The sequence below is a fragment of the Salmo salar genome, chromosome ssa04 (assembly GCF_905237065.1).
Source record: "Salmo salar chromosome ssa04, Ssal_v3.1, whole genome shotgun sequence".
Lineage (NCBI taxonomy): Eukaryota > Metazoa > Chordata > Actinopteri > Salmoniformes > Salmonidae > Salmo > Salmo salar.
The window spans coordinates 9,134,409-9,161,976 of NC_059445.1; the positions used below are offsets into that span (position 1 = coordinate 9,134,409).

Genomic DNA, 27,568 nt, shown 5'->3' on the forward strand with positions numbered 1-27,568 from the left:
GTGTAAGCAACCTTTATTTTGAAAAGCCAACCTTTTATTTCGAAAGATTATCCAGGAAGTAGCCGAAAAATGTTTGTTTATGGAAAAATAGTGTAACGTGTATGGTCTTAAAACTGTGTAGTCTCAAGACGTTGACTGAACACTTCATTTCAAATTACTATAACATAAGTGTTTAACATTGACATTGTGCAAAGGACATGTACGATACAGTCGCCTTTAACGCTCAGCTAGCCTCCATCGTCGAGGTTTTGGCGAATGCAGCCGTTGCCGAAATCTGCAAACTTGTAGATGACGGACATGCTGCCTTACGTTTGGAAATTTCCCATAGCCAGAGAGAAATCGAGAACCTGCGGAGGAAGTTGCTGCTGACAAAATTACAGCATTCTCGACGAAGCGCTGAGAAATTCGGAACCCTCCGACACACTATGAGCAGGCGGGACACAGATCTTGTTGCCCGGGCAAGAGGGAGCTTCCAAGGAAAGTCAACAGGCAGACTTGGATATTGTAGTTTTTAAAAACATGTTTTACCATATTTGAAAACGTACAAAATAACGGGTAATGTATAATATATAACGTTTGATGGTTTCTCTTTTCTGGTGCAGTGGAGAATCGCTGTGCCGACCGTAAAGGGGGAAATTTTACGCAGGATGCCACCAACTGGAGAGACGCAGGACGCACAGCGACAGACAAGGATGGGGGCATGCCGGTCAGTTGTCATAGACACGGCCAAATTGATTCGTTTTTTCATATTTCAAATGATGGTGGGGATATTTTTCTAATAAATTGTTTCTGATGAATACAAAACAGATGGCAGATATGCAAGAGGTGCCTCTTATCAAAATGGAGAACCATGGCACCAGCAGACCGGAAGGTATTTTTGTTAAATTTATCAAGTCCATACAATTTACACTTTATGTTCAGTAAAGCCTTCAATGTTTATTGCTGTATTTGATTAACTTCTTAGTCATTATTAATAACCAATAAATAAGGCAAAGAAGAATCAGTCTCCACTAAAGGACACTGAAGTGCTTTACTTTGTCCCATTTCAGAGATTGTCCAACTGGTCAGTGAGAGCAGTGAGAAGGTTGTGCCAGAACCAGGTTCTTCATCATCTACTGAAACCACAGACCTTCTGGACCAGCAGGGCAACAGACACAGAGCTCCAGACACCTCACTCAATATAGAACCTGAAAACCAGACGTTCCAGCATCCAGCATCACAATACAACAGAGCAACACAGGACCATCAGGTTGCTGAGTGTGTGACCTGGGAAACTGACCATCAACCCATAGCATACAGCCTGTCTCAATGGACAGAGAACCAAGAGACTGACAACCCAACTGTGAATGCACTTCACAATGCAGGGCCAAACTCCAATAGGGTGTCTGGACATCCAGAGAAGAGAGGGGCTCCTGGTAACTCTGGGGTCTACATGTCAGCTTTGGGCTCTCTGGACTGGGTGCCTGATGTGGTGATGGTGGACTCAGTTCCCATTAAAGTGGAGGCAGATATGAGTTCAGAATGGAGCATAACTGGCCAAGAGGCAACATCTGGAGAGGTCTGTTCAGACAGCAGGCAGCTTGTGGACAACAGAGGAAGAGGGGGAATGGAGTCTGGACAGACAAAGTGTCCCACTGACACTCAACATGCAGAGCAAGGGAGAACTGTAGGATCAAGGTCCAAGATGTCAGATTTCAATGGACTGTCCACCATAAACAGCTTTTCATCCCCAAGGGTTACCCTCCACCAGGTTCCCCAAAGAGGGAAGCCAGCCAACTTCCCGAATTTCAACAGAGGCTCCACTTCTTCATTGAAAGGCATAGAAAAACAGCCGCAACAGCTGACGTCTTGCTCCACCAAGAGGCAGCTCCGGTGCAGCCTCTGTGGAAAGCTCTTCCCCAAGCCGGCGCACCTGCAGAGGCACATGCGGGTCCATACGGGGGAGAAACCGTACGGCTGCAGCCACTGCACCAAGCGCTTCTCCCACAGCCACCAGCTGAAGATGCATGAGAGGGTGCACACCGGAGAGAAACCGTTTCAATGTGTCTACTGCGGGAAGTGCTTCACCCAGTCTGGCCACATGAAGAAGCACCTCCTCGTCCACACTGGTGGCAGACCACAGGACGTTGTGCTGCCCTGAATGTTCCAGGGTGAAGTTTCCCCTAGGTACAGATCTTGGATCAGCTTCCTCTCCCCAATCCTAACCTTAAACATTTGTTCTAAAAAAATGCAGAACTGCCCCAAGATCAGCATCTAGGGGCAACTTCACAATAATGATAGGCAGTGCCAGGAGTTTTCCCTCACCACATGACCAGACCAGGGAAAAATTCCTGGCCCTAGTTGTAAGGGGAATGGCTCCACACTACTGGGGTTTTCCTATGAAGACTGGGTCCATGTGTTTTTGTATTGTTTTATTGGAAGTATTTAAGTTTTCTTGTTTTTCAATCAACAAACACAACAATCCACATTCACAGATGTGGCAGACATAAAACATAAACAAACAACACATTTGCAGCAGCACTATCCGTGAACGTGTTAGCTATTTCCAGCTTTAGCTGAGACAACGAGCAAATAACTTGTTTTACAGCACTGTACACAACATGTGTATATACACACATTTCCTTAATCTCCCCATTCTGTCCAGTTTGAAATATAGTTGAGTAGTGGAGACCAGAGTCAATTGAACCTGCACCGTCTCTTGCTGAGGTCACAAGGGAGCTTTTCAAGAGGAAGAAAGTCAACAATCTGGTCAATCCACATTTTAAATGTAGGACAGGAATTAGAAGCCCACCTTGGTAGAATATTTCTTTTTTTAGCAAAGTATGTGATAGTCATAAACACATTTTCTGTGTTTAGATCAAGAACAAAGTCCTGCTAAGCATTAAGAAGAGCCATGGTGTCATGTCAAACTATATCTAATATTTTCTATGCAGCAGTGTGTATAGATTGCCAAAATCTGTCAGTCTCCCCGCAATGCCAAAATATGTGCATGTAAGTTCCACTTTCAGACACAGGAGGTTGGTGGCACCTTAATTGGGGACGACGGGCTCGTGGTCATGGCTGGAGCGGAATTGGTGGAATGGTATCAAAACACATGTTTTGTATGTGCTTGGTGCCACTTACTCCATTCCAGTTATTATAAATCGTCCTCCCCTCAGCAGCCTCCACTGCTTTCAGATGTACATCTTTTACAATCAGGAGAAATGTCTGTATTCATTCTATGGAGTCTCACTGGGGTGTAATACAATTTGTACAAACATTTTTTTAATAGATTATTTCATTTTTATATTGGTAGAGGAGCAGTTTACCCTGTCGCAAACATCCGTCCATAACTCCTCACTGATAGTCAGAGGTCCTTTTCCCAGATGGGAGTCTAAAGATATAGGAGATTTTGCCTTTGATGGATTGTGATGTAGGAAGAAGGGTCTCAACTTCATTGGGCTGAGCTCTAAATCTCCTCTTGGAAGTGAAATGAGGAAGTTACGTGTCTAATTTGAAGATAATTAAATTGCATCTTGCCGCATAGAATTCACTGCAGAGCTCTTGAGAGTATTTCAGTGAAGTTGTGTTCTGATGAAACCGGTCTGAAAAGGTCCTGATCACTAGAGTATGCCAAAGATGGAAGTTGGTCTAAAGCAAGTCTGGGTTGCATACTAAAGGCGTGTGAGAGCGTATTTGGGAGGAAATGCCCAGGTATTTCTTGAAGTCCTGCTAGTAGGGTGTTGTAAATCACAAGTTTAGGTAATTAAAAAAAAAATGTATGAACCTTTATTTAACTAGACAAGTCAGTTAAGAACAAATTCTTCTTTACAATGACGGCCTAGGAACAGGGGGTTAACTACCTTGTTCAGGGACAGAACGACAGATTTTTATCTTGTCAGCTCGGGGATTCAATCTAGCAACCTTTTGGTTACTGGCCCAACGCTCCAACCACTAGGCTACCTACCCATTTCACTAAAGTTATTAGTGAATATAATTAAGCTTCGGGGCAATGAACCACAGGATTGGGCCTCTGTCTGAATCCACATAGTCTTGTCTGTTTGTGATCCATGTTAACATGTTGCAAATTTGGGCAGACAAGTAGGACAATTGAAGGCAGGGAAGGGCAAGACCACCCTGATATTCAGGTTTCAATAGAGTGGAGAACTTGATCCTAGGTTTTTTATTGCCCCATATAAATTTGGTGATGCTTTGGTTGGTTGTTTTGAAAAAGGAAACTGGGAGATAGCATGGGAGCATGGGAAATAAATAGTTCAGTCTAGGGAGGATGTTCATATGGATCACATTGATTCTGACGACTAAACTAGTCCAGGTTCGGAGATCATTCTTGATTTGATCCAGGAGTGGGAGATAGTTTTCTTTGAAAAGGCAATTCAGATCTAGTGTAACAAAGATTCCAAGGAATGGGCAAAGTGACTTCATTATTCTTTTTTTTGTTTGTATAGATTTCTTTTACCTTTATTTAACTAGGCAAGTCAGTTAAGAACAAATTGTTATTTACAATGACGGCCTACTCCGGTCAAACCCGGACGACGCTGGGCCAATTGTGCGCCGCACTATGGGACTCCCAATCACGGCCGGATGTGATACAGCCTAGATTCAAACCAGGTACTATAGTGACTCCTCTTGCACTGAGATGCAGTGCCTTAGACCGCTGCGCCACTCAGGAATATTGAGAGGTAAAACAATGGATTTGTTCAAATGTATCTTATATCCTGAAAACTTGCCTTACTGAGCAATTGTGTCTAAAATGGGAGGGAGGGATTTCTCAGGGTTGGATTTGTAGAGCAAAACATCATCCGAGTAGAGAGAAATGTTGTGCTGAAGGCCGACTGCAGAAACACCCATAATACTTGGATTGCTCCTCATCAACTCCGTCCCCAACAAGTAGAGCAGAGGGGACAGCGAGCGTCCATGTCTGTACCACGTCCCAAAGAGAATCTGTCAGAGTTCAGACCATTAGTAGACATCATGGCATTTCGATGAGAATATAGGGACTTCATCCATTGATTAAAGTTTGAGGCCAGACTGAGAACAGATCGGTCCACTCCATCCAGCTGGACAGGGGTCTTCTGTGCAGTTACTTGGTCTATAATATCAAAAAGACAGCGACTGTTATCAGAACATTACCTGTCGCTAATAAATCCAGTTTGGTCTGCTTTTATTATTTTGGGAGAAGAGTGTTTAGTCTTTTGGCAAGCAATTTGGTAATTATTTTGTAGTCGAAGTCCAACAGGATGTGCAGGAGAGACGGTCCTTGTCTTTTTTAAGCAACACTGTAATGTGGGCTGTGTACATAGTCTGGGAGAGCTCCATTTTTGCAAAAATCATCCAGCATTGGCATGAAAATATGGCTAAGCTGGGGCCAAAAAGCTTTGTAGAACCCTGGGAAATCCGTCTGGCCCTGGGAACTTGTTAGGTGGCATGGAGATGATTGTCTCGCGGACCTCCTCGTGAGTGAGGGGGGAGTTGAGATCTTCTTGGTCGGTCTCTGATAGTTTGGTAGCGAGATTCTCTAGGAATTAATGGAGTTCTGCATCTGTATATTTTGCAGTACAAATCATGAAAAGTTACATCTTATTTGGATCATATGGGACCTCGTCATCTGCTGTTCAGATGGCCATGATTGTACACTGGCTGCTCTTTTTAATTGGTATGCAAACAATCTGCTAGGCCTATTGCTATACTCATGGTATTTCTGTTTAGTAATCGTGAGTTTTGAAGTGTCGCAGGGCTCCTTGGTGACGAATCCTGAACTCGTTTGGGTATTTGCATCCCCTGAAGATGCCTCGGTTAGTTAAGGGTTAAGGGCTGTTCAACTCTAGGTGCTTTCGGCGTGTTCCAGTTGAAAGGTCCTGGAGCAAGGTGAGTTTGGCTTTTCCCCACTGTAATGGTGTGGATTTTCGACACCTGTAGCACTCGTTCCTTGTTGGTGAATCTCAGGAAGTGTATGGTGGTTGGGCGCGACGGCTGCTGGTGGAGACCTCCGTGCTCGGTGAGCTCTCCCCAGGCCTATGGGCCTGTCGGGGGATAGGTGGAGCCACTCGGGGAGTCTGTCTTGCAGGTAGCAGATCAGTGGCTGTTTCCCTTTTCTTTTTCGGCCAGGTTTAATAAAACACAGTTATTCCTGTTTAAATGCACTCCTCTGTTTTCTTTTCCAGATGCTACATTTTCGTTTTAGAAGAGGTTATTGTTTCCATAGCGTCTGCCAATGAGTTTTCAATGGATAGGATTCTCCACTCTGCCTCATCCAGGCACCCCACAGTGAGGGCTATCTTGTTTTTGATGGCAGGCAGGGCATTTTCCAGGGTTGTCACTTTGCCCTCTATCGCACTGAGCTGAGAGTTAATGCCATCTAGTTTGATGTTGAGTTCTGTACGTTGGGATCTCAGCTCAAAGAATTTCTTCAATAGAGGATGAGGTTGGCAGTTGTTAGGCCTCGGAAGGGACAGGTCCTCATGATCCTGGCTAATGGTGCTATGGCTTTTTCTGAAGCAAGCTGTTTCTTGGAGGCTTTTTTTGTGGCTATTGCTCGAGCCCGGGTAAAAATGCCACATGTAATGTCGCCTTTTTGTAGCCGCCATGGTGTATTTGACTAAAGCTAATGGGGTTTAACTTGAAGTGGAGGTCAGATTAAGATTTGTCAATTACTCGAGCTCCATCTCGTTCAAGGTCTATGTGTTTTTAACAGTTTGGATGGTTTCCACATTGAACACTACCCTCTGTGTGTAGTGATTGTGTAGTTGGTTCAGCTGGCTTGATCCAGAGTCGATTGATTTAACCTTTATTTAACTAGGCAAGTCAGTTAAGGACAAATACTTTTTTACAATGATGGCCTACTCCGGCCAAACCCTAACCCGGACGAAGCTGGGCCAATTGTGCACCGCCCTATGGGACTCCCAATCACGGCTGGTTGTGATACAGCCTGGAATCGAACCAGGGTCTGTAATGATGCCTCTAGCACTGAGATGCAGTGCCTTAGACCGATGCTCGGGAGCCCTGAGTCATTGACAATGTATAAATTATTACTCGTGAAGATTTTAATCATCCTCATGAATTTGTATTGGTGCAGTGGTGAACCAAAGAACAGCAATTAAGAATTCAGGAAGCTCTGGACAGGTGCCTGGGTGAGCAAAGCCTGTTGGTGGTTGAGAGCTCGTTGCTCGGCTCATCTCTTACCTGGATGCAGGAAGAGGAGGAAGGCGCATAGAATAGCACAACGATGACCTCTTTCTGGACATAGACATGGCACAAGAGCACAGCAACAGGTTCCCGGACGCCAGCGCACTCCTGGCCCTGGGAAATGGACCTGATGACCCAGCAGGTACAAGGAGGGAGAGTGCTGACTGGAATGGTAGGTGGTTGGATTTAATATTGTTGATTTTATAGAGGGCTTTATTGAACTATCTTGATACCCCTTTACCATTTACATCAAATTCTGCCTAGAAAAACACTTGTCTATTCACATGCCAGTTGCAATGAGTTTCTGAGTCCCAAAATTAGAATTCATAGAACCCATTCAATCAGAATTCTCTATGGTTTATTCATTTCCATTGTGACTCTGTTTTGAGTAGGCTAGACAGGTTAAGATGTTCACCAGCATTGTAGAACCAAGCTACTCACTCACCCCACAACTGCCATGGTCTGGGGAAACCTCATCTCCTGGAGGTGAGTACAGTACCTGTAGATTTATCTCACATAGAACTTCACCTTCCTGCTTTCCTAATATCAGATGTGAAACCGCTCACTCTTTGTTTTTGATTCTCCATACATGATGCTACTGAAAAGAATGCTTAGATTAACATTCATATAATAAATACACTAATATAAATAAACTCAAAGATAAGTCAAAGATAAGTTGTAAAAATCCAAATAATTAAACAGATCTTCATTGTAAAGGGTTTGAACACTGTTTCCCGTGCTTGTTCAATGAACCATAAACAATGAATGAACATGCACCTGTGGAACGGTTGTTAAAACACTAACAGCTTACAGACGGTAGGCAATTAAGGTCACAGTTATGAAAACTTAGGACACTAAAGAGGCCTTTCTACTGACTGAAAAACACCAAAAGAAAGATGCCCAGGGTCTATGCTCATCTGCCTGAACGTGCCTTATGCATGCTGCAAGGAGGCATGAGGACTGCAGATGTGGCCAGGGCAATAAATTGCAATGTCCGTACTGTGAGACGCCTAAGACAGCGCTACAGGGAGACAGGACGGACAGCTTATCGTCCTCGCATTGGCAGACCACATGTAACATCTGCACAGGATCGGTACGTCCGAACATCACACCTGTGGGACAGGTACAGGATGGCAACAACAACTGCCCGAGTTACACCAGGAACACACAATCCCTCCGTCAGTGCTCAGACTGTCCGCAATAGGCTGAGAGAGGCTGGACTGAGGGCTTGTAGGCCTGTTGTAAGGCAGGTCCTCACCAGACATCACCGGCAACAACGTCGCCTATGGGCACAAGCCCACCGTCGCTGGACCAGACAGGACTGGCAAAAAGTGCTCTTCACTGATGAGTTGCGGTTTTGTCTCACCAAAGGTGATGGTCGGATTCGCGTTTATCGTTGAAGGAATGAGTGTTATACCGAGGCCTGTTCTCTGGAGCGGGATCGATTTGGAGGTGGAGGATCCGTCATGGTCTGGGAGCCCGGATCTCAATCCAATTGAGCACGTCTGGGACCTGTTAGATCGGAGGGTGAGGGCTAGGGCCATTCCCCCCAGAAATGTCCGGGAACTTGCAGGTGCCTTGGTGGAAGAGTGGGGTAACATCTCACAGCAAGAACTGGCAAATCTGGTGCAGTCCATGAGGAGGAGTTGCACTGCAGTACTTAATGCAGCTGGTGGCCACACCAGATACTGACTGCTACTTTTGATTCTGACCCCCCTTTGTTCAGGGACACATTATTCAATTTCTTTTAGTCACATGTCTGTGGAACTTGTTCAGTTTATGTCTCAGTTGTTGAATCTTATGTTCATACAAATATTTAAACATGTTAAGTTTGCTGAAAACGCAGTTGACAGTGAGAGGACGTTTCTTTTTTTGCTGAGTTTATACTCTACAGTTTGAAATGTAGCTTTACTGTTCTTTTTTTATATTTAACACCACTGCTTAGGGAGTGGATCTTCCAGGATGTGCTGCATGTGGACACGAAGAGAGTCTCTCTGGTCTTTAGAACCTTCTACACCATCCTGAGAAATGAAATCATCAGGAAGTACTCCATAGTGAAAGTTAGTATAAAATATTGTGGGACACAAGCAATTTTTTGGGAGTGTAACTCATCGATTCAATGTCATGCAGCGCTCTGAGGAGAATTTCATTATTTATACCATACCTTTCCCCCAAAATGTTTTTGGTCGCAAATCTCATTCAAAGATTGGTTGTTACATTGTTACAAACATTATTGTACTTCAACACTGCGCACAAACACCTCATAAGTGTCTGTGTCCCATAGGTTTAATATTCTTTACTTGTGCATTTGTATTCCATTATTTCTATTCTGGCTTGTCTGACAATTTGTTCATTTTACAGAGATCTGATCCTGAGCTAGCCTGAAGACTCACACGAAATTCTTCAGCTGCTCTGTCGTTCACTACATACTTTAGTCTGAGACTGCCATCATTGAAGTTGTTTGTGGTGATGAGGGGCACTAGGGGTGTTGTACAAAATATAGTCATCAGCGATTGGATCGTCTTTAACCAATCAGATTATTCAGGCCAATAAAATATGTTCTAACTGCAGTTTTAATCCAGTGTGTTCTGGCCCAACCCATCGGTTTCTGGACCAATCAGACGGACCCATGCGTTTCCATTCGGTGGTGAATGTTCGGAGAGGTTCCCAGATCCAGACAAAAAAAAAAAAATATGACATTTTGTAGGCGTGGCGTAGGGTTTGGCAGCAGCAAGTAGTCTTGATAGCCAGGAAAATCCTGAGCACCAGTAGTATCTGAAAGTAGATGAGCCAGTATTTTGTGGTTGCAGGTTACTGTAAATGACGATATAAATAAACCATTACATACTCGCTGCATACAGCCCTATTACCAATGTGATTATGAAATGGTGCTTGTGATGCAAGAGACCCCACTTTAAATCTTTGTCATACTTCATATTATTATTTGGAAGGCTACTCCTCTTACACCTTTTAAGCTAGGAACGTCATTCAAACAGGGGCGAAAATCTGATATCAACTTTGGAGGGGACAATTACATGATATTTTCTCAAGAGCAATTCCTGAGGGGGACACCAAAAGTAGTGCTGTAACACATAGCCTACATTGTAATATGGTAAATGTATATTGAGGAACCAAAGAAATAAGGTGTTTGCCGTACTCCTAACTACCGGTACCCAAAACTACACAACAATCACAACAGCAATACCATTGCCTTTAACAAATCTTAGTTCAGTCACCAGTTTAAGTTGAGAGTGGGGCTATCCATGGCATTTTCCAATTATGTTCCTATTTTACAAGTCAAAAAAATTGAGAACCTTTCATAATGTTGCCAAACAAAGACTCAACAAACTTACCTGAGACTCCCTGTCTCTGCCAGTCTGTCCCTGCATATCTGTCCCCAACTCTGCTGTCTGTGTGCCATCTGTTGCCTGCTCTGCCTAATGACATTATTGTGAAACATTTCCATTAGAATTTCATTTCTTTCTTATGAACATTTTATCAACTAGTCTTTGTGATATTAGGCTACTAGGGTTCTTACTATGCGTTTTGGTGTATTGAAAAATACTCTGATGTCTGTCTTTTATTTTTCTGCCATTTTTCTACCTGGCTGGCTGGCTGGCTACACGCACAGTGTGTAGGTTATTTACAGTAGGAGATGGGCTTCTATCATCTTCAATCATTCTATTTGGGCTTCGATCTAAAAGGTAGCTTAGCAAATGTGAAACGGATTAAAATGACAAGAGTTGACAGCTGTATGAGTTCACCATTTACACAACATATGCTGCAACCTTTTGTAATTTTAATAGTTTGTTTCATATTGGCTGGCTTCCAACAATAGCTGAATTTGCAAAGCTAGCGAGCACCAATTCAGTTTCAGTGGTGTTTGCTATAGTCTTTGCTACCCGGGTTAAATAAAGGTGAAATAAAATAAATAAATAAAAGTTCCCTTGCGACAATTTAGCTTTTGCAACGAGACCATTAAATATATTTAAGACAATGGTAGAAGAGAGTGTAGTTCTGTTCAGTTTGGACTTCAGTTTATCGCTAACCTTATCGCAGGGACTTTGAAGCACTAACTTACATCATCTGCATGCTGATCTTGGAATAAATTGACGATAGCAAAGATTCCATCTTTGACGACGCCACATAAATGGAATAGGTACTAGCTAGCTTAATAGTTAATATTTGCGCGCTAGCTCTGCATATTCAGCTAGTGTGTGTGCGCGATTGACTGGATTAACCTCACGTCAGTTACGTGCATTGAGTGCCTTTCAGACAGTAGATACGACCTCTCTGTTACCTAGCAAGCTAAGGAACTGGCAGTGGATCAAACCATTGTGAGGCAAAGGGTGGGGGGGTCGCAATCTTTTGAAACTTAAAAACGCGCTATTAAGTGTCTATAATCAGCACAATTGCTTTCATTGCGTATTATTAATATTATTTAAATTACATAGTTATGTTTCAGTGATATATTGGGGGGGACAAATCATATTTTTCCCAGGATGGGGGGGTCGTGTCCCCCCCGGGATTTCCGCCCCTGCATTCAAACTTTAAATGTGCAGAGGTCAGGACCAATGTGCTTGCAAGGAACTCTTTATATCTTTTTACATTTTTTATTTAACCTTTATTTAAATGTGCAAGTCCGTTAAGAACAAATTCTTATTTACAATGACGGCCTACACCGGCCAAACCTATCATGGCCGGTTGTGATACAGCCTGAATTCCAACCAGGGTGTCTGTAGTGACGCCTCTTGCACCGAGCTGCAGTGCCTTAGTCCACTGCACCACTCGGGTGCCCCTTTTGTACTTTTTAAACTACTGAGCTTTTAGTCCTTTATTCACTTTCATAGTTTTTATTCAATATTCTAAAGGTCCTATTGTGACATCATCAACTCCCAGACTTCCAACATCCATTCACGGTGAACAATCAAACTTTTGACCCAAATCGGCAACTTTGACCACTTTTCCAGCACTTTAGATAAAAACCTAGAGGGTATGACATTGAGGTCTACTTCTCTGGTATTTAAATCTGGAACCAGAACATAATTATCTACTACCAATCAAAAGTTACAGCTGTTTGTCTCATCCTTCAGCAGCCCAAACGGAGTTGTTGCTGTGAATACCAATGCATTTCAATGGCAGAAAAAGGGGCCATAGACTAGAATGGTACAAAAATGTTTTTTTGTTTTTGTTTAGACCTCCTCTTTCACCATTTTAAGCAATCAACTCCAAACCAACGTTGACAGGTTCGGTCTGACCATACTTAGATTGCTTGTCAATTTAAAAAAAAAAACATAACCATTTTCAATTTGCATAAATTAACATCGGTTTGAATGAGAACCATAGGAATACAGAGGTAGCTATTGAAAACGGTCTTGCTCCTTGGCCAATTAAACTACCAGACCAACATTAAAATGTTCAGGCTATGCTAACTTAAAATTATTTTAAACTCTTATTGACTATAACTATATACATTTGCAGAAATTAGCATAAAATAACTCACCTACAGTAAACTCTTGAACGTTCAAGATAGACCAAACCAACTTTAACATGTTCAGGCCATTGTAACTTGAAATGATTTAAAACATTTATCAACTATAACTATATAAATAGTTAACTTTTTATACTTCTTCCACTACCACAAAATACTTTTAGAGCTAAAGCAAGCTCCACAACTTTACTTAATGTAAAGTTACCAATGGTTTTTTTCTCCATTTACAATATTCTAATTTGTAAAAACAAAAAATGAAATGTTGTTAGCTAGGAGTCCCATTGGCTATTTATCCATTATATTTATAGATTATTATATTTTGTTGTGCTTTCTCTCTTTCAGTTCGTTTTGAGAATACTAACCCTTAGCCTACTCGTATATTTACTTATTTTTAACTGAAGAAATATATTTCTTCTATTTAAATTCAGGTTGTTTGCGGATTCTGTATTTTTGTATTTGAATATAATAGTGAAATATTTTTTAGAGGACAAGGAAGGCGGATTTTCAAAACATTAGATTCATTTTAGTAGCACCTACAACATGATAGAGCAACGGGTGGCAACGTTGAAAGGTAGAACTAACAAGTCGTGTGTGTAACCAATTTTTATTTAAAAACCAACCTTTATTTTGAAAAACAATTCAGGAAGTAGCCTTCGTTTTGTTTCCGGAATGAATTTCTGTGTGTGTAGTCTACCGTCTACATTGTGAACTTTGAATTCTCAAATCGTTGACTGAATACTGCAATTTACTATAACATAATTGTTTAACATTTACATAGTTCCAAGGACATGTGCGATAGCGTCGCCTTTCATGCTCAGCTAGCTTCAATAATTGAGGTTTTGGCGAATGCAGCCGTTGCCGAAATATGTAAACTTGTAGATGACGGCCATGCTGCCTTACGTTTGGAAATTTCACATAGTCAGAAAGAAATCGATAACCTGCGGAGGAAGCTGCTTTTGACAAAATACCAGAATTCTCAACGGGGCGCAGAGAAATTCGGAGCCCTGCGACGCACAGTTCACAGGCGCGACACCGATCTTGTTGCCCGAGCAAGAGCGAGCTTCGTTGGAAAGTCAACAGGCAGACATGGATATTGTAGGTGTTTTACCTTATTTAAACGCGTTTAAAATCATTTGTAATGTAGAATGTATAACGTTTATGAGGGTGTATCTTTTCTGGTGCAGTGGAGAATCGTTTTTCCTACAGTGAAGGGGACAACTTTACAAAGGATGTCACGAACTGGAAAGACTCAAGATGCACAGCGACAGACCAGGATGGGGGCATGCAGGTCAGTTGTCATTGACACGGTCAAATTGAGGATTTGTTTTCTCATTTCAAATGGTGGCAGGGATATTTTTCTAATCTAATGTTTCTGATGAATACAAAACAGATGGCAGATATGCAAGAGTCACCTCTTATCAAAATGGAGAACCTTGGCACCAGCAGAACAGGTCATTTTTATGTAACTAATCAAATCTATGCAATTTACACATTGTTGAGTAAAGCCTTTATTGCAGTATTTGATTAACTTCTTAGTCATTATCCATAACTAATAAATAAGGCAAAAAAGAATCAGTGTCCACTACAGGAAGCTGATGCTGTGCTTTATGTTGACCCATTTCAGAGATTGTCCAACTGGTCAGTGAGAGCAGTGAGACGGTTGTGCCAGAACCAGGTTCTTCATCATCTACTGAAACCACAGACCTTCTGGACCAGCAGGGCAACAGACACAGAGCTCCAGACACCTCACTCAATATAGAACCTGAAAACCAGACGTTCCAGCATCCAGCATCACAATACAGCAGAGCGAGACAGGACCATCAGGTTGCTGAGTGTGTGACCTGGGAAACTGACCATCAACCCATATCATACAGCCTGTCTCAATGGACAGAGAACCAAGAGACTGACAACCCAACTGTGAATGCTCCTCACAATGCCGGGCCAGACTCCAAGAGGCTGTCTGGACATCCAGAGAGGAGAGGGGCGTCTGGTAACTCTGGGGTCTGCATGTCTGCTTTGGGCTCTCTGGACTGGGTGTCTGATGTGGTGATTGTGGACTCAGTTCCCATTAAAGTGGAGGCAGATATGAGTTCAGAATGGAGCATAACTGACCAAGAGGTGACATCTGGAGAGGTCTGTTCAGACAGCAGGCAGCTTGTGGACAACAGAGGAAGAGGGGGAATGGAGTCTGGACAGACAAAGTGTCCCTCTGACACTCAACATCCAGAGCAAGGGACAACTGTAGGATCAAGGTCAAAGATTCCAGATTTCAACAGACTGTCCTCCCTAAACAGCTTTTCATCCCCAAGGGTTACTCTCCACCAGGTTCCCCAAAGAGGGAAGCAAGCCCCCTTCCTGAATTTTAACAGAGGCTCCAATTTTTCATCGAAAGGCAAAGAAAAGCAGCCACAACAGCTAACGTCTCACTCCACCCAGAGGCAGCTCCGGTGCAGCCTCTGTGGAAAGCCCTTCCCTCAGCCGGCTCAACTGCGGAGTCACATGCGGGTCCATACGGGGGAGAAACCGTACGGCTGCAGCCACTGCACCAAGCGCTTCTCCCACAGGCACCAGCTGAAGATGCACGAGAGGGTTCACACCGGAGAAAAACCATTTCACTGTGTCTACTGCGGGAAGTGCTTCACCCAGTCCAGTCACATGAAGAGGCACCTCCTCGTCCACACTGGTGGCAGGCCACAGGACATGGTGCTGCCCTGAGTGTTCCAGGGTGAAGTTTCCCCTTGGTACAGATCTAGGATCAGCTTCCTCTTCTCCAATCTTAACCTTAACCATTAGTAGGAAAACATCTAAAACTGACCCAAGATCAGTGTGTAGGGGCAACTTCACACTACTCTGCCTGGTGTAATTATAGGCAAGGCCAGGAGGTTTTCCTCACCACGTGACCAGACCAAGGAAAAACTCCTGGCCCTAGTTGTAAGGGGAATGGCTCAACACTACTGTGGTTTTCATACTGGGTCCCTGTGTTTTTAACAGTTTGGATAGTTACCACATTGAACACTACCCTCTGTGTGTAGTGGTAGTGTTTTCAGCTGGCTTGATGCTTGATCCAGAGTGGACTGTTAATGTTTAAGTTATTACAGGTGAAGATTTTAAACATCCTCATGAATTTGTATTGGTGCAGGGGTGAACCAAAGAACAGCAATTACGAATGCAGGAAGCTCTGGACAGGTGCCTGGGTGAGCTAGGCCTGTAGGTGGTCGAGAGTGCGCTGCTCGGCTCGTCTCGTACCTGGACATAGGGAGGAGGAGGGTGCAGGGAAGAGCGTGACGATGACAGTAACTTTCTGGACATCGACATGGCTTAAGAGAAAAGCCACAGGTTCCCTGGGTGCCAGCACACTCCTGGCCCTTGAAACAAATCTGGCGACCAAGCAGGTGCAACGCGAGAGTGCTGACCTGGAATGGTAGGCTGTCAATGGTTGACTTTATAGAGGGTTTATTATGGTTAGATTTATCGACGGCTTTATAGAACTATCTTGATATCACTTTACACTTTCCATAATATTCAGCCTAGGAAAACCCTTGTCTATTCAAAGTGGCAATTGTTGAGTCCCAGAATTAGAATGAGTAGAATTAGAATCCATTCAATTCAATCAGAATTCATATATATATCACTGCTTAGCGGCCAAACTGATTGTTCCGGACTAGCACCTGATCAATATACAGATACAATATGGAAACCATTGAATTAACTTTGTCTTTGCAGCTTCCTCTGGAGTCGCTGGTGTGGATCTTCCGGGACGTGCTGCATGTGGACGGGAAGAGAGGCTACTGGAACCTGTCTCTGGTCACAGCGGAACCTTCGTACCATCCTGAGCAAGCTGTCATCAAGGCAAAGAGTGGCTACTTTGAAGAATATAAAATATATTTTCATTTGTTTAACACATTTTTTAGTTACTACATGATTCCATATGTTAATTCATAGTTTGTCTCCACTATTATTCTACAATGTAGAAAATAGTACAAATAAAGAAAAACCCTTGAATGAGTAGGTGTGTCCAAACTTTTGACTGGTACTGTTTCTACTTTTTAAAACTATAACCAATAAAATGTTTCATAAATTAACATAGGTTTGGATGAGAACCATAGGAATACAGAGGTAGGTTTTCAAAATGGTCTGGCACCTTGGCCAATTAAGCTACAAGACCCCCTCAACCTATCACAGCCCCTTTCCCTTGGTTTAAAAACCCAGTCAGTTGTTTTCTCCCTAGATCAATCTTTGTGTTCATTCTCTCAATCTCTCTGTGTTCAAGCTCTCTCTGTCCCTAGCTCTACATCTCTGTGTTGATCTCTTTTGTTTTGAAACTACATGTCACTTTGTCCATCCCACCTGTGAGTATTGTTTTTGTTAAAGTGTTGACTGTTTGTTTGGTGAGAAAAGGGGGTACCAAGACAAGTCGCCCATGGGCATACATTACCCGTAGGAATACTGTGTCTAAGTACCCTAGTTAGAACTGGGCGGACCACCCTCTGTATTTTTGGTTAGTTAGCTAGCTGTTGTGGAAATAGGCTAGTCTAGTTTAGGGGTGTTTTCGATTATTGTTTCTTTGCTTGGGTCCAGCTCAGCCCCTTTTCTCACACCCCATTACCGTGTGTTTCAAATAAACCTTTTGAGTTTGACGGTAGATTTCAGTTGTATGTGGTTTTTGGTTCTCTCTGTTCTTTATCACTATAATAATTTGCATGATTTATGTTACGGGTCTCGTATCCATCCCCCCTAGACTGCTGGGCCAAAGGGATTCGTAACACCCAACTTTAAAACATTCAGGCTATCCTAACTTAAAATTCACCAAACCAATTTTCACATGTTCAGGCCATCCTAACTAAAAAATATTTAAAACATTGATACTCAATGATCGGCTATGAAAAGCCAACTGACATTTACTCCTGGGGTGCAGACCTGTTGCACCCTCGACAACTACTGTACTTATTATTATTATTTGACCATGCTGGTCATTTATGAACATTTGAACATCTTGACCATGTTCTGTTATAATCTCCACCTGGCACAGCCAGAAGAGGACTGGCCACCCCTCATAGCCTGGTTCCTCTCTAGGTTTTGGCCTTTCTAGGGAATTTTTCCTAGCCACCGTGCTTCTACACCTGCATTGCTTGCTGTTCGGGGTTTTAGGCTGGGTTTCTGTACAGCACTTTGCGATATCAGCTGATGTAAGAAGGGCTATATAAATACATTTGATTTAATAAACTATAACTACAAACATGCATAAATTAGCATATCCATAAAAGGGTACAGCTGTTGTCGGAGTTTAGAGTGACGAAAAGTAGCTAGCTAACGTAAGCTAACAGCTGTCTTGTCATTGAGCAGCCCAAATGTAGCCGTTGCTATGGGTACTCACACGCAGAGGAGCGCATGGGGCAGTGCAGGAAGCAAGGGACAGATCGAGATTAGCTATTGATACTAATTGAGGAAGTTACTGTGTTTCTAATTTTGTGTTGAGAAATCGGGATCCGGTAGGGTAGGGCCTGAGCGTCACCAGCATGGGTAGGGCTCGGCCTAAAATGTCATGCCTCTGCTTTTTTTTTCATTCAAATAGTTAAACTACCACTAAAATACTTTTAAAGAGCTGTCATCACTAGATGTACCATCCTATTTCCCTCCCCAAATAATAGCCTACATGTTTCTAATTCCTTATGAGTTCCTCTCTTCCACCACAACAGCAAGTCTTCATATTCAGAAAGCATTTTCCATCTCACTTTGAACAACAGACCTATGAATACTCTGTACAGTTTGATCATTACATCATCATTAAACTAAAATCAAACTTGACATTTTTACAAAATGCATCTATCTGAAACCCCCAGCATGAATTGAGTTGCTTTGCTTTCCTATGAGTGTTTTTCTACATGATCCTGCCTTTTATTACCATTGTCTGACAGATCTTTGTCCTATGTCTTTCTTCCTTCAGTTTTTACACTTAACTGTATTTAGACATTGTGATCTTACTGCCCCACAATCCAAAGCAATAAGGTTGATATAGTCGTCTGTCGAAGTAATCAGACCAATTGTTTTACTAAATATAACTTTGACTACAGTGTATTCAGAAAGTATTCAGGCCCCTTCCCTTTTTCAACATTTTGTTACGCTTCAGCCTTATTCTAAAATTGATGAAATTATTATTTTTTCAATCTACACACTACACTATAATGACAAAGCGAAAACTGGATTTTAGAAATGTTTGCAAATGTATAAAAAAAACAAAAAAAAACATACCTTATTTACATAAGTAATCAGACCCTTTGCTATGAGACTAGAAATTGAGCTCAGTTGCATCCTGTTTCCATTGATCCTCGAGATGTTTCTACAACTTGATTGTAAGTCCACCTGTGGTAAATTCAATTGATTGGACATGATTTGGAAAGGCACACACCTGTCTATATGAGATCCCACAGTTGACAGTGCATGTCAGAGCAAAAACCAAGCCATGAGGTTGAAGGAATTGTGTCGAGGCACAGATCTGGGGAAGGGTACCAAAAAATGTCTGCAGCACTGAAGGTCCCCAAGAACACAGTGGCCTCCATCATACTTAAATGGAAATAGTTTAGAACCACCAAGACTCTTCTTCTTGGTCGCCTGGCAAAACTGAGCAATCGGGGGAGAAGGGCCTTGGTCAGGGAGGTGACCAAGAGCCCGATGGTCACTCTAACAGAGCTCTAGAGTTCCTCTGTGGAGATGGGAGTACCTTCCAGAAGGAGAACCATATCTGCAGCACTCCACCAGTCAGGCCTTTAGGGTACAGTGGACAGACATAAGCCACTTCTCAGTAAAAGGCACATAACAGCCCGCTTGGAGTTTGCCAAAAGGCACGTAAAGGACTCTGACCATGAGAAACAAGATTATCTGGTCTGATGAAATCAAGATTGAACTCTTTGGCCTGAATGCCAAGAGTCACGTCTGGAGGAAACCTGACACCATCCCTACGGTGAAGCATGGTGGTGGCAGCATCATGCTGTGGGGAAGTCTTTCAGTGGCAGGGACTGGGAGACTAGTCAGGATTGAGGGAAAGCTGAATGGAGCAAAGTACAGAGAGGTCCTTGATGAAAACCAGCTCCAGAGCACTCAGGACCTATGACTGGGGCAAAGGTTATCCTTCCAACAAGACAATGACTCTAAGCACACAGCCAAGACAACGCAGGAGTGGCTATGGGACCAGTCTCTGAATGTCCTTGAGTGGCCAAGCCAGAGCCTGGACTTGAACCCGATCGATCTCTGAAGAGACTTGAAAATAGTTGTGCAGTGACGCTCCCCATCCAACCTGACAGAGCTTGAGAGGATCTGCAGAGAAGAATGGGAGAAACTCTCCAAATACAGGTGTGCCAAGTTTGTAGCGTCATACCCAAGAAGACTCGAGGCTATAATCACTGCCATAGGTGCGTCAATAAAGTACTGAGTGATGGTCTGAATACTTATGTAAATGTCATTTTAAGGGATACCTAGGATAGGATAAAGTAATCCTTCTAACCCCCCCTTAAAAGATTTAGATGCACTATTGTAAAGTGGTTGTTCCACTGGATATCATAAGGTGAATGCACGAATTTGTAAGTCGCTCTGGATAAGAGCGTCTGCTAAATGACTTAAATGTAAATGTAATGTAAATGTCATATTTCAGTTTAATTCCCCAAAAAATTTGCAACATTCTAAAAACCTGTTTTTTTTCTTTGTCATTATGGGGTATTGTGTGTCGATTGAGGGGGGAAACTATTTAATCCAATTTAGAATAAGGCTGTAACGTAACAAAATGTGATAAAAGTCAAGGGGTCTGAATACTTTCCGAATGCACTATTTAAAGTAAATGCTTTGCTTTAAATAGTAAAGTAAAACTGGTTAAAACTTCTTCCACTTTAAGGAGCTAAATCAAGCCCCATAACTTTACTTCTGGTAAAGTTACCATCTAGTTAGCAATTTTTTATACAGTTTTGTAATTTATAAATTATATATATATATATATATATATATATATTCAGAATTTTTTGTTTGTTGAATCTTTCTACTGTTACATTGTTCGGAGTTAGAGTGCATTCTTAGTGTGGTGCTTCAGTTAGTTTTGAGACTACTAACCCTTAGCCTTCTCTCTTGATTTACTTATTTTTAATTGAAGAAATACATTTATTACTTTTAAATTCAGGTTGTATGCTGATTCTGTATTTTTGTACTTTAACTTATTAGTAAAATTGTTGAAGGACAACGTGTGCGTGTTATATTTGTATTCACTTAATTGAAAGGCAAATTATATTTTTTAACAATTTGATTTATTTTAATAACAGCAACAATATGATACAGCAGCAGGTGGCAATGTTGGAAGTTTGAACTATGGTAAATCGTGTGTGTAACCAACCTTTATTTTGAAAAGCAAACTTTTTTATTTTGAAGAACGATCCAGGAAGTAGCGGAACAAAAACAACAACAAAAATTGTGTTCAATGCTCTATGGTGTGAACTGTATAGTCTGAAGACGTTGACTTTACACTGCAATGCAAATTACTATAACATAAGTGTTTAACATAAACATAGTGTTAAGGACATGTCCGATACCGTCGCATTTCATGCTCAGCTAGCCTCCATCGTCGAGGTGTTGGCGAATGCAGCCGTTGCCGAAATCTGCAAACTTGTAGATGACGGCCATGCTGCCTTACGTTTGGAAATTTCCCATAGCCAGAAAGAAATCGAGAACTTGCGGAGGAAGCTGCTTTTGACAAAATGTCAGACTTCTCGACGGGGCACAGAAAGATTCGGAGCCCTGCGACGCACAGTTCACAAGCACGTGGACACTAATCATGTTGCCCGGGGAAGAGGGAGCTTTGTAGGGAAGTCGACAGGCAGACTTGGATATTGTAGGTTTTTCACATTATTTAAACACGTTCAAAAATGATTGGTAATGTAGAATCTATAACGTTTATGAGGGTTTCTCTTGTTTGGTGCAGTGAAGAATCGTTTTGACGACATTGAAGGGGGCAACTTTCTGCAGGATGTCACTACCTGGAAAGACGCAGGACGCACAACGACAGACCATAATGGAGGCATGCAGGTCAGTTGTCATAGACACGGTCAAATGTATTATTGTTTAATCGTATTTCAAGTGCTGTTGTGGATATGTTATTAATAAAATGTTTCGGATGAATACAAAACACAGATGGCAGATATGCAAGAGGAAACTCATGTCAAAATGGAGAACCTTGACACCAGTACAACAGAAGGTATTTTTTGTTGTTGCAACTAATCCAATCTATGCAATTTCCATGTTATGTTAAGTAAAGCTGTCCATGTTTATTGCAGTATTTGATAAACTTCTTAGTAATTACCCATAAGTAATAAATAAGGCAAAGAAGAATCATTCTCCACTACAGGAAGCTGATGTTGTGCTTTACTTTGTCCCACTTCAGAGATGGTCAGTGAGAGCAGTGAGAAGATCATTATGGCAGAACCAGGTTCTTCATCATCTACTGAAACCACAGACCTTCTGGACCAGCAGGGCAACAGACACAGAGCTCCAGACACCTCACTCAATATAGAACCTGAAAACCAGACGTTTCAGCATCCAGCATCACAATACAACAGAGCGAGACAGGACCATCAGGTTGCTGAGTGTGTGACCTGGGAAACTGACCATCAACCCATATCATACAGCCTGTCTCAATGGACAGAGAACCAGGAGACTGACAACCAAACTGTGAATGCTCCTCACAATGCCGGGCCAGACTCCACGAGGCTGTCTGAACATCCAGAGAAGAAAGGGGTGTCTGGTAACTCTGGGGTCTGCATGTCTGCATCGGGCTCTCTGGACTGGCTGCCTGATGTGGTGATGGTGGACTCAGTTCCCATTAAAGTGGAGGCAGATATGAGTTCAGAATGGAGCATAACTGACCAAGAGGCGACATCTGGAGAGGTCTGTTCAGACAGCAGGCAGCTTGTGGACAACAGAGGAAGAGGGGGAATGGAGTCTGGACAGACAAAGTGTCCCTCTGACACTCAACATGCAGAGCAAGGGACAACTGTAGGACCAAGGTACAAGTTTGCAGATTTCAATGGACTGTCCAACCGAAACAGCTTTTCATCCCCAAGGGTTACCCTCCACCAGGTTCCCCAAAGAGGGAAGCCAGCCCCCTTCCCGAATTTCAACAGAGGCTCCACTTCTTCATCGAAAGGCATAGAAAAGCAGCCGCAACAGTTAACATCTCACTCCAGCAAGAGATATCTCCGGTGCAGCCTCTGCGGGAAGCCCTTCCCCCAGGCGTACCTAAGCAGGCACATGCGGGTCCATACGGGGGAGAAACCGTACGGCTGCAGCCACTGCACCAAGCGCTTCTCCCACAGCCACCAGCTGAAGAGGCATGAGAGGGTGCACACCGGAGAGAAACCGTTTCAATGTGTCTACTGCGGGAAGTGCTTCACCCAGTCCTGCCACATGAAGAAGCACCTCCTCGTCCACACTGGTGGCAGGCCACAGGACATGGTGCTGCCCTGAGTGTTCCAGGCTAAAGCTCAGACTAGATACAGATCTAGGATCAGCTTCCTCTCCCCCAATTCTAACTTTGACCATTAGTGAATTTTTTTTCTTCTTTAAACTGACTCAGCATCTAAGGGCAACTTCACACTACTCCCAGTGTAATGATAGGCAGGGCCAGGAGTTTTTCCTCACCACGTGACCAGGCCAGGGAACAACTCCTGGCCCTAGTTGTAAATGGAATGTCTCAACACTACTGTGGTTTATGTATGAATACTGGGTCCATGTTTTTTTTCACTTTGAATGGTTTCCTCATTGAACAATTCCCTCTGTGTGTAGTGGTCGTGTTTTCAGTTCAACTGGCTTGATGATTGGTCCAGCGTGGATTGATAATGTATAAGTTATTACAGGTGAAGATTTTAAATGTATTTTAGTCAGTTAGCAGACGCTTTTATCCATAGCAACTTACAAGAGCAATTAGGGTTAAGTGCTGTGCTCAAGGGCACGTCGACAGATTTTTCAGCTTGTCGGCTAGGTGATTCCAACCTGCGACCTTTAAGTTATTGGCTCAACACTCTTAACCGCTAGACTACATCCTTATGAATTTGTATTTGTGCAGTGGGGAACCAAAGTACAATAATTAAGACTACATTTCCATTGACCTGTCAATAAGACGAATACCCTATGAGACTGATACGATGTAGATAGATTTCATATCAATGTGAACAGAATTCCGGAAGCACTGGACAGGTGCCTGGGTGAGCAAGGCCTGTTGGTGGTTGAGAGTTTGTTGCTCGTCTCTACTCGTACTTGGACGCAGGGTTGAGGAGGAGGAAGGCACAGGGTTCCCAGGCGCCAGCGCACTCCTTGCCCTAGAAACGGACCTGGCGGCCCAGCAGTTGCAAGGAGAGAGAGTGCTGACTGGAATGGTAAGCTGTCAATGTTTGTCGTTTTATACAGGTTTCAATATGGTTGGATTTGTAGAGTTCGATAAAGCCATCTTGATACCCCTCTACCCTTCCCATCATATTCTGCCTAGGAAAACACTTTTCTATTAACAGTTGCTATGAGATTTTGAGTCCCATAATTAGCATCCATAGAATGGTCCTTTGGAGGAAGGATTTTGGGGATATATTTGACATTTATATCCTAAAGCGTAATTAATTGAAGTTTGAATATTTGTGTAATTTTGGCCTTACCCAGAACTCCTTTTTAAGACTCCATGTTTCAGTTGTAGGTGCTACAAAGCAACGTTTAGTGTCATATACAACTTTACCACTTGCTCAGTATTTTGATTAGTATTTTGATTGCAATAACACATTTCTTGCATTAATTTATGAATATTTACAAATATGATTATTGAAGTTATACCTTTTTTTAAATTAGGCTTTAAACATTTTTTTTTACAAACATTGTGAAACATAATATACTTTTCAGGCAATTCAAAGTTCTGCTAGCTTTAAAGTTATGGCTTCTTTTATAGAGATACTTTGGCATAGTAAACAATGTAACCAATCACAGCCCTCCTTTTAAGTGTCATTGCACATCCTGCAAATCAACAGCAGAGGTGAATATTTTGAATCCATTTTCACATTCACTCTGGTTATGCGTAAAAATGTGTTTATTACTCTAAAGGTAGCAGAGATTCCACTCTGTATCTTTGAAATGCCCATAGTGTATTATGTTCAACAATATATTGACAAATTTGCCAAATCAAAAGTGGGATATTTTCACTTCTTGTTGATGTTTTTCTATATTCAGAAATGTATGTAAGACATGTCATTGAAATCAAAATACATATGACAAGCAAGCAGTTTAGCTTCATATGACACCATATATTGGCATGTAGCACATACAAATAAAACAATATGGAGTCTTACAGAAGTCCTGGGTAATGTCAAATTCGAACTATAGTTAGTTATTTCTCAATTATGCTTTAAGACACTTAAATAAATAAATACACACACACACACTCAGCAAAAAAGAGAAACGTCCTCTCACTGTCAACTGCGTTTTCAGCAATCTTAACATGTGTAAATATTTGTATGAACATAACAAGATTCAACAACTGAGACATAAACTGAACAAGTTCCACAGACATGTGACTGTAACAGAAATTGAATAATGTGTCCCTGAACAAAGGGGGGTCAAAATCTAAAGTAGCAGTCAGTATCTGGTGTGGCCACCAGCTGCATTAAGCACTGCAGTGCATCTCCTCCTCATGGACTGCACCAGATTTGCTAGTTCTTGCTGTGAGATGTTACCCCGCTCTTCCACCAAGGCACCTGCAAGTTCCTGGACGTTTCTGGGGGGAATGGCCCTAGCCCTCACCCTCTGATCCAACAGGTCCCAGATGTGCTTAATAGGCTTGAGATCCGGGCTCTTCGCTGGCCATGGCAGAACACTGACATTCCTGTCTTGCAGGAAATCACACACAGAACGAGCAGTATGGCTGGTGGCATTGTCATGCTGGAGGGTCATGTCAGGATGAGCCTGCAGTAAGGGTTCCACATGAGGGAAGAGGATGTCTTCCCTGTAACGCACAGCGTTGAGATTGCCTGCAATGACAACAAGCTCAGTCCGATGATGCTGTGACACACCGCCCCAGACCATGACGGACCCTCCACCTCCAAATCGATCCTGCTCCAGAGTACAGGCCTCGGTGTAACGCTCATTCCTTCGACGATAAACGCGAATCCGACCATCACCCCTGGTCAGACAAAACCGCGACTCGTTAGTGAAGAGCACTTTTTGCCAGTCCTGTCTGGTCCAGCGACGATGGGTTTGTACCCATAGGCGACATTGTTGCCGGTGATGTCTGGTGAGGACCTGCCTTACAACAGGCCTACAAGCCCTCAGTCCAGCCTCTTTCAGCCTATTGCGGACAGTGACCACTGATGGAGGGATTGTTCCGTTCCTGGTGTAACTCAGGCAGTTGTTGTTGCCATCCTGTACCTGTTCCGCAGGTGTGATGTTCGGATGTACCGATCCTGTGCAGGTGTTACATGTGGTCTGCCAATGTGTGGATGATCAGCTGTCCGTCCTCTCCCTGTAGCGCTGTCTTAGGCGTCTCACAGTACGGACATTGCAATTTATTGCCCTGGTCAAATCTGCAGTCCTCATGCCTCCTTGCAGCATGCCTAAGGCACGTTCACGCAGTTGAGCAGGGACCCTGGGCATCTTTCTTTTGGTGTTTTTCAGTCAGTAGAAAGGCCTTTTTAGTGTCCTAAGTTTTCATAACTGTGACTTTAATTGCCTACCGTCTGTAAGCTGGTTGTGTCTTAACGACCGTTCCACAGGTGCATGTTCATTAATTGTTTATGGTTCATTGAACAAGCATGGGAAACAGTGTTAAACACTTTACAATGAAGGTCTGTATTTGGATTTTTATGAATTATCTTTGAAAGACAGGGTCCTGAAAAAGGGACGTTTCATTTTTTGCTGAGTGTGTATATATATATATATATCTCAATCATCAATCCTTCCTATAAAGGACCCTTCTATGGATTAAATTGAGTGAAAATAAAAAGTTTTGAAGATTCATGAGGAATCACCCATAAATGTCTTCTAAAGTTTGACTTGTTACCTACTTAGTGACTTTCCTGTCTTCTGTTCAACGACAAACACGTAATCGATATAGGCAACTAAAACACTAAAAGCACAGTTGCTTGCAGCTTCCTCTCGAGTCATTGGTATGGATCTTCTGGGATATGTTGTGTGTAGAGGGGAATTTAGGCAACTGGAACCTGTCTCTGGTCTGCAAAACCTTCAATACAATGCTGAGAAATTACATTTTCAGGAAGTACTCCACAGGCAAGGTTAGTATTGATAATTCCTTAAATCTGAACAAGCCTATGGGATAAGGGCACATCTTTTAAAATGCATTCATTCAATATCATGGAGTGCTCTGAGGACAGTTTCATGAACCATGTTTCCCCAAAAAATCTTTCCAGATAAAGGAACGTCTTGAATCTTATCTCATTATGTGATCGGTTGTTACGGTCTTACAAACATCATTGTATGTCAACACTGTGTGCAAACACCTCAAAGTGTCTGTGTCCCATAGACTTAAGATTCTTTACTTGTTAATTCGTATTCCATGTATTCCATTCTGGTTTGTCTGACAATCTTTTCTCTTCTGTGTTTCTTTTCCAGAGATCTGATCCTGAACCCCAGTCGTTACTGAAAGGAGAAGCCAGTACATTGTGGTTGTAGGTTACTGTGAAGGACAATATAAACCATTATATACTTGCTGCGCTTCTTACACCTCTATTACTAATAAAACGTTTATTTATCATGTTCTCGTTTATTGTAAAAACAAAAAGCTACATGTTATTTAGGTGTTTACCTATTACTCAAGGCTATCAAAAATCCCTTTGGCTATTTATATACAGTACCAGTCAAAAGTTTGGACACACC

General features: G+C 42.5%; 3 protein-coding genes and 1 long non-coding RNA gene across 5 annotated transcripts; all 4 read left to right on the plus strand.

Moving 5' to 3' along the window:
• Nucleotides 1-423: 423 nt before the first annotated feature.
• On the plus strand, nt 424-3,246 carry zn135 (Zinc finger protein 135). Its single transcript, NM_001173793.1, is given in 2 exon segments — nt 424-871; nt 1,050-3,246. Coding segments are annotated over 2 exon segments (1,170 nt in total). The 5' UTR covers nt 424-792; the 3' UTR covers nt 2,141-3,246.
• Nucleotides 3,247-8,978: 5,732 nt separating this feature from the next.
• Nucleotides 8,979-10,038, plus strand: LOC106602181 (uncharacterized). Its single transcript, XR_001328182.2, has 2 exons — nt 8,979-9,242; nt 9,544-10,038. It is a non-coding gene; the product is annotated as an uncharacterized lncRNA (long non-coding RNA).
• A 1,882-nt stretch (nt 10,039-11,920) lies between these two features.
• On the plus strand, nt 11,921-16,693 carry LOC106602178 (B-cell CLL/lymphoma 6 member B protein). 2 transcript variants are annotated; one of them, XM_045716413.1, is made up of 6 exons: nt 11,921-13,768; nt 13,858-13,961; nt 14,064-14,124; nt 14,298-15,414; nt 15,813-16,094; nt 16,397-16,693. In XM_045716413.1, exons 1-4 carry the CDS (start codon nt 13,462-13,464, stop codon nt 15,386-15,388), a joined length of 1,563 nt encoding a protein of 520 aa, XP_045572369.1. In that variant the 5' UTR covers nt 11,921-13,461; the 3' UTR covers nt 15,389-15,414; nt 15,813-16,094; nt 16,397-16,693. The 2 variants fall into 2 exon arrangements, with proteins under 2 accessions (XP_045572369.1, XP_045572368.1); XM_045716412.1 differs by having other exon boundaries at nt 12,843-13,768; nt 14,298-16,094.
• Nucleotides 16,694-21,071: 4,378 nt separating this feature from the next.
• LOC106602180 (B-cell CLL/lymphoma 6 member B protein) lies at nt 21,072-27,444 on the plus strand. Its single transcript, XM_014194662.2, has 5 exons — nt 21,072-21,539; nt 21,630-21,733; nt 21,839-21,902; nt 22,089-24,078; nt 27,305-27,444. The coding sequence occupies exons 1-4, from the start codon at nt 21,230-21,232 to the stop codon at nt 23,168-23,170; spliced, it is 1,560 nt and encodes a 519-aa protein (XP_014050137.1). The 5' UTR covers nt 21,072-21,229; the 3' UTR covers nt 23,171-24,078; nt 27,305-27,444.
• The last annotated feature ends 124 nt before the right edge of the window (nt 27,445-27,568 follow it).